The sequence below is a fragment of the Cataglyphis hispanica genome, chromosome 24 (genome assembly GCF_021464435.1).
Source record: "Cataglyphis hispanica isolate Lineage 1 chromosome 24, ULB_Chis1_1.0, whole genome shotgun sequence".
NCBI classification, from domain to species: Eukaryota; Metazoa; Arthropoda; class Insecta; order Hymenoptera; family Formicidae; genus Cataglyphis; species Cataglyphis hispanica.
Genome location: NC_065977.1, coordinates 3922525 through 3932849, shown reverse-complemented (window position 1 = coordinate 3932849; position 10325 = coordinate 3922525). Strand labels below are relative to the sequence as shown.

Sequence of the window (10325 nt, the reverse complement as noted above, 5' to 3'; positions counted from 1 at the left end):
AGACGGCGACTCAAAAACTTTTTCAGCAATTGTTAAAGCTTCTATATATGGTAATATAATTCCGAAGAAATTAGAATGCGTAGGACATGTACAAAAATGCATGGGTATGTCGCTTCGCAACGTTAAAAAACATATAAAGAAACAGCAAAAGTCACTAAATCAAAGTCGCAGAGCCTTGAGGGCAAAAGAAAATTAACAGCATCATTAATTGATGAATTAACTGTATATTACGGCTTGGCGATTAGAAATAATTGTGATTCAGTAAAAATATGAAGGACGCAATTTGGGCCACATTTTATCATAAAATTTCCCCCGACGCAAAGCCATAACATATGTATTGCCCGACCGGAGCCGATAGTTGGTGCACATGGCAGCAAGCGAAGATTGCAGGGACTCTCAAGAATTACGTACATAAACCTGCGTTACCAGACATTGTTCAAACAGCCATTAAGGGGATCCTTAAGGTCTGTTTTACCGATCAAAACGCGAATATTAAGTTAAAGAGCATAATCTTTTTGTTTATTATAAATAACGATAAATTCTTTTCCATAATTAAAGTATATATAATAACGTACTCGGGTAGATATGATTTCATATAAAAAGTGAAAAAAAATTACAAAATTACAGTTTAGTTATCGGCTTCTGCCGTCAACATTTATTTAATACAAAAAATTTGTAATCTGCACGTGCCTAATCAATAACAATCCGACTTGGCATTTCATCAAAGAGTATCAGTGAACTTAGAGAAATGAGTTTAAAAGCTTTGTATAAAAGATAATGCAATCTAAAATTTTCGTGCATATGTGTGTGTGCGAGATCGAGGCTCAAGAGTAAAACAGAGCAGTAGATTAGTTGCGTGATGTCGCGATAGACAGAGCTGCAATCTTATATGACAAAGACAGACATATTCGTACTATCTTCGTCTCTTTCATGTGTGTAGAGCAAAATACATGTTTGCAGAGTATGTATATACTAACATTACTGCAGTTTCTTTATCTTTCTTTTTCAATCATACTCTGTCTCTTTCTAATCGCTCGCTCACTATGTACTACGTATCGTTTTATGCTTCTCGCATATTCACTTATACGTTCACTTACGCTTCTCTCTCTCTCTCTCTCTCTCTCTCTCTCTCTCTCTCTCTCTCTTCTTTTGTTCATTTATTATTCTTTCATTCCCATTATTATATTTTTATATTTGTTCAACATTTATTCTTCTATTTTATTATTTTTCTACACGTAAATAAATAAATAAATTTATGTATTTTTATTTTATACAACATAAATGAGATATACAATACAAGTTATTTTCTTTTTTATTTTATTATAGTTAAGTTATAGTTATTTAGTTATTATTATAATTATTATTATAGTTATTATTATAGTTATAGTTATTATTATAGTTGTTATATATAGTTATTATAGTTTTTTATTTTATTATCAATTATTAGATGCACGAATCACAGGCGATCATATAAATCGTAAGTTATAAAGTAAAAGCTATTAAATTTTAGAAAATACTGCTAAAAAAATTGATAAAAATTTTTATTATTTAATATTTCCAGAATTATTCCTTTGCAAAATATATTAAAAATTATATGATTTATATCGTAAGTTAAATACAACAAATGTTTATACAAAAACACACACATGTATAATACTTTTATTTATACAAATATACAATGTTTCATTTATGCTCTATAAAATAAAGATGAATAAATTAATTTATTATTATGTAGGAAAACAAAAATACAAACAATAAAAATAAAACAAATAAAAGAATATAATAATGGCAATGAATACAAGAAAGAATAAGCAGAGAAAAAAAGAGAGAAAGAGAGAGAAAGAAAAAGAGAGAGAAAAAGAACAAAGAGAGAGACAGAGAGAGAGAGAGAGAGAGAGAGAGAGAGAGAGAGAGAGAAAGCAGTATGACTAACATATAAACAAATAATCGAAAAGTGATATATAATTTTGGTGACAATAGTATAAAATAAGGATAAGAATGTTAGGATGAAAATAAGGAATTAAGAAAAATTAAATATATAATTAAAATAGATAATTCAAAAAAAAACTTTAATTTATTTCTATTTCATTATATGTGTGTGCATGTGCTTGAGCGTGTGCGTGCGTGTTTTTGCGTGTGTGTGTGTGTGTGTGTGTGTGTGTTTGCACGTGTGATAACTAAATATAAATATAAATATAAAATGTATGTATCCGGTTGTGTTAAAAAATTGTATGTATCCGGATGATGCGGACGGTAGATGGTCTCAAGCCAAATAATGATATTCGAGCCGATTTCAAGCACGTGCGCTGTTGCCACATGGTTAACAATATCGAGAAAGAGAGAGAGAGAGAACAAGAAAGAAGCAAGCGAGATAACTAACATGAAACAGTTTCGGAGTCTCGTTCGCAAAGGTCGCTTTATCTATAATCTCTCGCGTTATATATCATTACTGTAAAATTTTTGTTTTTCGCACTTATTGATTCGAAAATAATCACAATGAATTAATGATATTTTACCGATTAAAATAATACTAAACACGATATAAGTCGCATAATTTTTAATCAATTATGTAAATAAAATTATAATTACAATTTTATTAAAAATAATCCGATTTATATCATATTTAGTGTCATTTTAATCGCCAAAATGTAATTAATCCATTACAATTATTTTCAGATATATAAAATGCAATATATAGAATTTTTATTTTCTAGTAAGGTGACATATATACGTCAAAGATTACAGATAAAGGGCCTGGTGAGCGAGACTTCGGAACTCTTTAAATTTGTCAGCTCGCTTGCTCCTTCATTCTTTCTTGCTCTCTCTTTTGTCGACTTTTTAGCATCGGTATCTTTCCTTATCTACAAAATATAAATCTTTTATAGAATAAAACTTGCATTTTGCATTTTATCAGTACGAATATAAATATAATGGATTAATGAGATTCTTGTGATTAAAATGATGTCAAACATGACATAAATCTGATTATTTTTTATCAATTATGATTACTTATTTCATTAAAAATTATACGAGTTATATCGTATTTAGTATTATTTTTATCGCAAGAATGTCATTAATCCATTATATTTATATTCATATTGATAAAATGCAAGTTTAAGTTTTTTTAAATGTTTATATTTTGTAGATAAAAAGAACTCCGATGCCGCATCATCCGGATATGTACCCGCGCTAATATGCGCAGAGGTATTCTTTTGCAATTTTGTTTTCTTTAATATAAAATAATTGCTAAATTGATTTTATACATAAAAACATTATTTCTATTTTACGAAAAAATTATATAAAATTAACTATTTATATGTATATTAATATAGATTATTCTGTATAATTAATAATAATTGTATTATCTTTGTATATTAGACATTATATATTATATATAAGGTATCCCTCAAAATTTCGAAATTTAAATTTTGTAATGCAATAATTCTGAAATTATTAAATTATTAAATTATTAAATAATAAAAATTCTTTTCAATTTCTTTTAGCAGTATTTTCTTAAATGTAGTTTTTTACTTTACAACTTACAATTTTTATGATCGCCTGTGATTCGTGCCTCTAATAATTGATAACCGAGCATTTAAAGTTTCACTTACTCTACATACAATAATTAATTGATAAATTATCAAACTTTAATATCAATCTTGTTACTAATAAGCTATAAAAATAAAAATATATATATACTTTCATTTTTATATAAAGTTCCCAAGTTTTTATTATCAACTTGTTATTGTTTAATATCAACATGTAAAATATAAATATAATAATTAATTAATCAATTTAATATTGAATTGATCTTATAGTTATTATCTGATAATAAATACATATACGTATGTTTCCATCTTTGTATATAAATTCACAAATATATATATAAATACACATACGTTATCAGCATATTATAGGTAACAAAATAATTTTGGCATGTTGATATTAAAAAGTTGATAATAATAAGTTGGGAACTTTATATAAAAATAAAATAAATACAGTAAAACCTGTTTTTGTGCGGTCCTTTTTTATGCGATTTTGTTTTTGTGCGATTGGTTTTGTGCGATTTTATTTTTGTGCGACTTTTTTTGTGCGATTTATTTTTATGCGGTATATGAATCTTAACGGCGTTAGCACCAATTTAATGTTTCCTATCAATGTACATATACATGTTGTGGACGAACTCTGATTACGTGGTCTCCTTGACAACGGTGTATCTGGACTTCGCGATGCTCTGTTCATTTATTTTAAACAATCTCCTGACAAGGCAGAGTCAGTTACGTACACAGTATTGTCGCTCGACGCGCGAACAGCATACGCTTCGTATTCAGAGTTTTATCCACGATTCACGTGATTAAGGATTCATTTTATAGTGAGATTAAAGGTAAATAAATTAGTTACTTTTGTTTCTATTTATATGTAGTTTTTATGATTTTTATTTTAATTTTAGACATAAGCACTCCCTTACAATGAATAATTATAGCCAAAAGAAAGTAAAAAGACAGACAATTCCATTAGAAACAAAAATTCTAATATTAAATAGACTAGCAGATGGTGAAGGATCTACAGCTGTTGCTAATGAATTTAAATTAGGTGAATCCACGATCAGAGCTATACACAAACGTGCGAATAAAATATATGAATCTTTTAATAGTGCAACAAATGACAGTAGTAAAAGAGCATCGTATTCGAGAAATATTGTATTAGAGAAGACGGAAAAGGCTCTCGTGTTGTGGTTTAAAGATTTGACTAAAAACGAATCCCCGTTCACAAAGAATTAATTCAAGAAAAAGCTAGACATTATTTCAACCAACTGAAGGACTTAGAACCAAGTTCGTCATCCTGTTCACGAAACGTGACATTTTCTGCGAGCAACGGCTGGTTTGCTGGATTTGTACAACGGTACGCACTTCACAATGTGAAGATACAAGGCGAGGCAGCGTCCGCCGATGAAACGGCTGCTATGAATTATCGCAAAGTATTAGCGGAAATCATTGATGATGGTGGATATTGCCCAGACCAAATATTTAATGCTGATGAGACTGGGTTATTCTGGAAAAAGATGCCCAGTCGAACATTAATTGCGAAATCGGAGAAAACTGCAAGTGGTTTTAAAGCGGCAAAGGACCGAATCACACTTCTTCTTTGCAGTAATGCCTCTGGTGCAAAGATGTTAACACCACTTATTATAAATAAAGCATTACACCCACGTGCGCTAAAAGGCGTAAATTTATCTGAATATCCAGTACACTTCATGGCCAATAAAAAGCATGGGTCACATCAGCTGTATTTACAACATGGTTCAATGATTGTTTTGTACCAGAAGTTGAAAAATACATGGAAGAGATGGGTCTTCCGTTTAAAGTATTGCTAATTGTAGATAATGCACCCGGTCATCCCTGTATAGAACATCCTAATATACAAATGGTGTTTTTACCACCAAATACGACCAGCCTTATACAACCACTGGATCAGGGCATAATCGCAAATTTTAAGAAACATTATATCAAATTAACTTTCAGCTACATTTTAAAAAGCTAGAGGACGATAACTTAAGCCTAACTGAGGTTTGGAAAAATTCTCAATTTTAGACTGCATAAACCATATTATTGCAGCAATTGGACAAATCAAACAACACACATTAAATTCGTGCTGGAAAGTGATCTGGCCTGAATGTGTAATTAATCGAAACGTTACCGAAAACGCGTCAACGTTATTATCTGAAATTAGTGCGCTCGCACATAACATCGGCGGAGAAGGCTTTGACTCTTTCAACGATAATGACCTGGACGAGATGATTGAGGACCAAGCTGTCGATGATAGCGACATTATCAATAGTTTGATAGATTATGAAAATGGACAAGAAGAACCGGAATCTATTACTGCGGATAAAATATATGCAGGGATCCAGATTTCGAAAAATTGGAAACGCATTTTCTTAAAATAGATACCAATGCCGAAAGACGCTTAAAATTCCAAAAGAGCTGAGATCATGCATGTCTCACTATCGTGACGTTTACAAGCAATTGACCAGTCAACCGTCGTCACAAAAACTGATCACCGACTTTATGGTACCAAAAAACAAACCAATTTAAATCCTATCTTCAAGCGACGAAAGCGATTTTCAACCGATTCATCACAAGAAGATGCGCGTTTTAGATTACGACGAGTAGCAGCAAACTATTTAACGTATAATTTGAAAACTTCTCCATATATATGTACAATGAAAAATTAAATCTTTTTACAATTTCTTTAGGTCTAATTTAATTATTTTATTTAATTGAAAGCATTCTCTCATCTATTTCATAAGTCATTGATGTATTTTCTAAGTCCGACTTTTTTATGCGGTCCCTATCCACCGCATAAAAAAATTTTAGGCGGTATATCGTACAAAGTTGTTTATTATATGTAAGAATTTATAAAATTTTCGAATATTTTTTTGTACGATTTCTTTTATGCGGTCCCTATCCACCGCACAAAAACAGGTTTTACTGTATATATATATATATATATATATATATATATATATATATATATATATATTATCATTTTTATATATATTTATATCTTATTAGTATTTTATTAGTAACAAGATTGATATTAAAGCTTCATAGTTTATCAGTTAATTATCATATAGAATAAGTGAAACTTTAAATGCTCGATTATCAATTATTAGATGCACGAATCACAGGCGATCATATAAATCGTAAGTTATAAAATAAAAGCTATTAAATTTTAGAAAATACTGCTAAAAAATTGATAACAATTTTTATTATTATTTAATATTTCCAGAATTATTCCTTTGCAAAATTTGAATTTGGGAACACCTTGTATATAACATATGTGTAATATACAAAGATAATACAGTTATTATTAATTATACAGAATAATCTATAATATACATATAAATAATTAATTTTATATAATTTTTTCGTAAAATAGAAATAATATTTTTGTTTTTATGAAATTAATTTAATAATATAAAAATAATGTTTTTATATTATAAATGTTTCGGTCATAGAATATTAATTTATAAAGATAAACATTTATAAAGATTAGTTTTCATTTTCATTATTACGCGATATCTATAGCAATTAGTATGTAAGTATGTATGTATCAGGCAGTAAGTCAGCTGTACGCACACACATACATGCGGACAGACGCACGCGATCGTATCAGTGCGTGGCAGGCTCAGTCTCAGTTTGTCGCGTGTCTTGTTCATACGCGTAATAAGAGATTATCGCGTATTATTATAGCACGTTATTACACGTTGAAATTTTCTTTCTTTTGTGTACTATTTTTAATATATGATGTGCGGGAACGCAATGAGACGCAAATATAATGAGAAAAGCTTGCCTCTTTTATTATATTAGTATTTTAAAATACTAGTTACAGGTACAGTAGTTAATTAGCCAGAGGCGATCAATTCGTGAGCTGATTGTTTTTTCATATCAAATGCGTTTTGCATGTGCGCTTTGATTAAATAATAAATGCCAGAGGCGATCAATTCGTGTGCTGGTTATTTCACACAAGATGCAATTTGCATGTGTGTAAAATAAATGCCAGAAGCGATCAATTCGTGAGCTGGTTGTTTTTCATATCAAATGCGTTTTGCATGTGCGCTTTGATTAAATAATAAATGCCAGAGGCGATCAATTCGTGAGCTGGTTGTTTTTTCATATCAAATGCGTTTTGCATGTGCGCTTTGATTAAATAATAAATGCCAGAGGCGATCAATTCGTGTGCTGGTTATTTCACACAAGATGCAATTTGCATGTGTGTAAAATAAATGCCAGAGGCGATCAATTCGTGAGCTGGTTGTTTTTTCATATCAAATGCGTTTTGCATGTGCGCTTTGATTAAATAATAAATGCCAGAGGCGATCAATTCGTGTGCTGGTTATTTCACACAAGATGCAATTTGCATGTGTGTAAAATAAATGCCAGAGGCGATCAATTCGTGAGCTGGTTGTTTTTTCATATCAAATGCGTTTTGCATGTGCGCTTTGATTAAATAATAAATGCCAGAGGCGATCAATTCGTGAGCTGGTTGTTTTTTCATATCAAATGCGTTTTGCATGTGCGCTTTGATTAAATAATAAATGCCAGAGGCGATCAATTCGTGTGCTGGTTATTTCACACAAGATGCAATTTGCATGTGTGTAAAATATATGCCAGAGGCGATCAATTCGTGAGCTGGTTGTTTTTTCATATCAAATGCGTTTTGCATGTGCGCTTTGATTAAATAATAAATGCCAGAGGCGATCAATTCGTGAGCTGGTTGTTTTTCCATATCAAATGCGTTTTGCATGTGCGCTTTGATTAAATAATAAATGCCAGAGGCGATCAATTCGTGTGCTGGTTATTTCACACAAGATGCAATTTGCATGTGTGTAAAATATATGCCAGAGGCGATCAATTCGTGTGCTGGTTATTTCACACAAGATGCAATTTGCATGTGTGTAAAATAAATGCCAGAGGCGATCAATTCGTGAGCTGGTTGTTTTTTCATATCAAATGCGTTTTGCATGTGCGCTTTGATTAAATAATAAATGCCAGAGGCGATCAATTCGTGTGCTGGTTATTTCACACAAGATGCAATTTGCATGTGTGTAAAATAAATGCCAGAGGCGATCAATTCGTGTGCTGGTTATTTCACAAAAGATGCAATTTGCATGTGTGTAAAATATATGCCATAGGCGATCAATTCGTGTGCTGATTATTTCACACAAGATGCAATTTGCATGTGTGTAAAATAAATGATAAAAACGATGATAAATATTTATTATCGTATTCATAAAGCTTATGATATGCAAAAAAATATTAAGAGAAAATCTCAATGCGAGGATTATCTTTATTGCAGAGACAAAAAGAATATGTGGTTGTGTCTCACAAGAATAGGCGATGGATGGGCCTACTCTTTATTTACAATATTCAAAATATTCGATTATTCAATATTCAAAATATTGTAAATTCATTATTTTATCGCGATTGAGATAAATATATAATGTATTGTAAATGTTTGCAAATTTATACTACAAATACATAAACATTTACATATATATATATCAATTCTATATATATATATATATATATATATATATTTCATACATATATAAAATATTATATATACGTGTATAATATATTATATATATGTATACATAAACGTGTATATATAAAAATGTGGACACAAATGTCCAAATGGTATTTCTCTTAAAAAATATATAGAAGAGTACACGTTATTATGTAAGCAATATTCAAATTGTGTTCAATGCAATAAAGACACGCATATATATTTTAATATCACACGTTTAGATATGTTTGGATACATATGCGAGACGATAAATAAAGCAGTAAAAACATATTGTAATATTCTCATTTGAATATATGGAACACAATGCAAAAATTGCATCTTCTATTATGCATGTTTAAATTAATTGAATACTATCGATAATAGCGGAACTACAAATGCCGGTATTATCGGCAATTTTAGTTACGTTTAAATGAGGGCGCTAACCCATCGGAGTTCGCCAGTCACTTAAGGATCCCCTTAAACCTGTGTACGAAATCCTAAGTAAAGAAGAATTGTTGCAAAGGTGTCTAGGAGGTTATACACAAAACAATAATGAAAGCTATAATCAGAAAATTTGGAAGATCGCTCCGAAATCGACTTTTGGCAACCTTAGAATAATTGAAACTGCTGCTTATGTGGTTGCGATTACTTTCAATGACGCAAATCGGTTGATGCACGCTAGGATCAAGGCACAGCAACAGACAAAGGAGGCGAGAACTGCTCGTAAGCAGGCAAAATCAATGTTAAATATGACAAATGAAGCTCAGGAAGGTATTTCTTATGGCTCTGGAATATCTGAGTAATCGTAAGTTCGATTTATAAAAAATATATTAAAAAGTTTTCATTTTCAAAATTTAAATGCGTTTTTCTCAAAAACGTATTTTTTGTCAGTGTCTGCACGATAACTCAGCGAATTTTTAATATTTTTGGAGAAAATTTTCTTCATAAAATTCTCTAAAATCTATCGGGAGCTTTTTCCGATTTTCGATTTTCGATTCTTATTTTTTTTTTATAACAAAGAAAGTGAACAAACTTTGAGGCAAAATTGTAACTTTCTTTTTCAAGTTGTCTAATTAGGTGAATTTTTATAAATTAAAAATCCCCGATAAATCGTAATTATAACATTTCTTTATAAAAAGATATTTTTATTTTTCAGATCGAACTAATCTACAATGCAAAATCATGCAGACATTAATATCATGAATACTCATCATTAATGCATGCAACTTGTCATAAAAGTTACAATTTTATTT

At 30.2% G+C, this 10325-nt stretch overlaps 1 protein-coding gene across 1 annotated transcript; it reads left to right on the top strand.

Moving 5' to 3' along the window:
* The first annotated feature begins 367 nt into the window (after positions 1–367).
* Positions 368–9875, top strand: LOC126858349 (tigger transposable element-derived protein 1-like). Its single transcript, XM_050608600.1, has 4 exons — positions 368–407; positions 4776–5162; positions 5270–5476; positions 9526–9875. Exons 1-4 carry the CDS (start codon positions 368–370, stop codon positions 9873–9875), a joined length of 984 nt encoding a protein of 327 aa, XP_050464557.1.
* Positions 9876–10325: the final 450 nt, after the last annotated feature.

Bases quoted from the DNA above. Each gene is read 5' to 3' on its own strand.
- LOC126858349 (XM_050608600.1), top strand. From the start codon at position 368: ATGGCAGCAAGCGAAGATTGCAGGGACTCTCAAGAATTAC. The intron at 5,163-5,269 runs GTGCAAAGATGT...GCCAATAAAAAG, and splicing joins TCTTTGCAGTAATGCCTCTG to CATGGGTCACATCAGCTGTA. The intron at 5,477-9,525 runs GCATAATCGCAA...AACCCATCGGAG, and splicing joins TATACAACCACTGGATCAGG to TTCGCCAGTCACTTAAGGAT.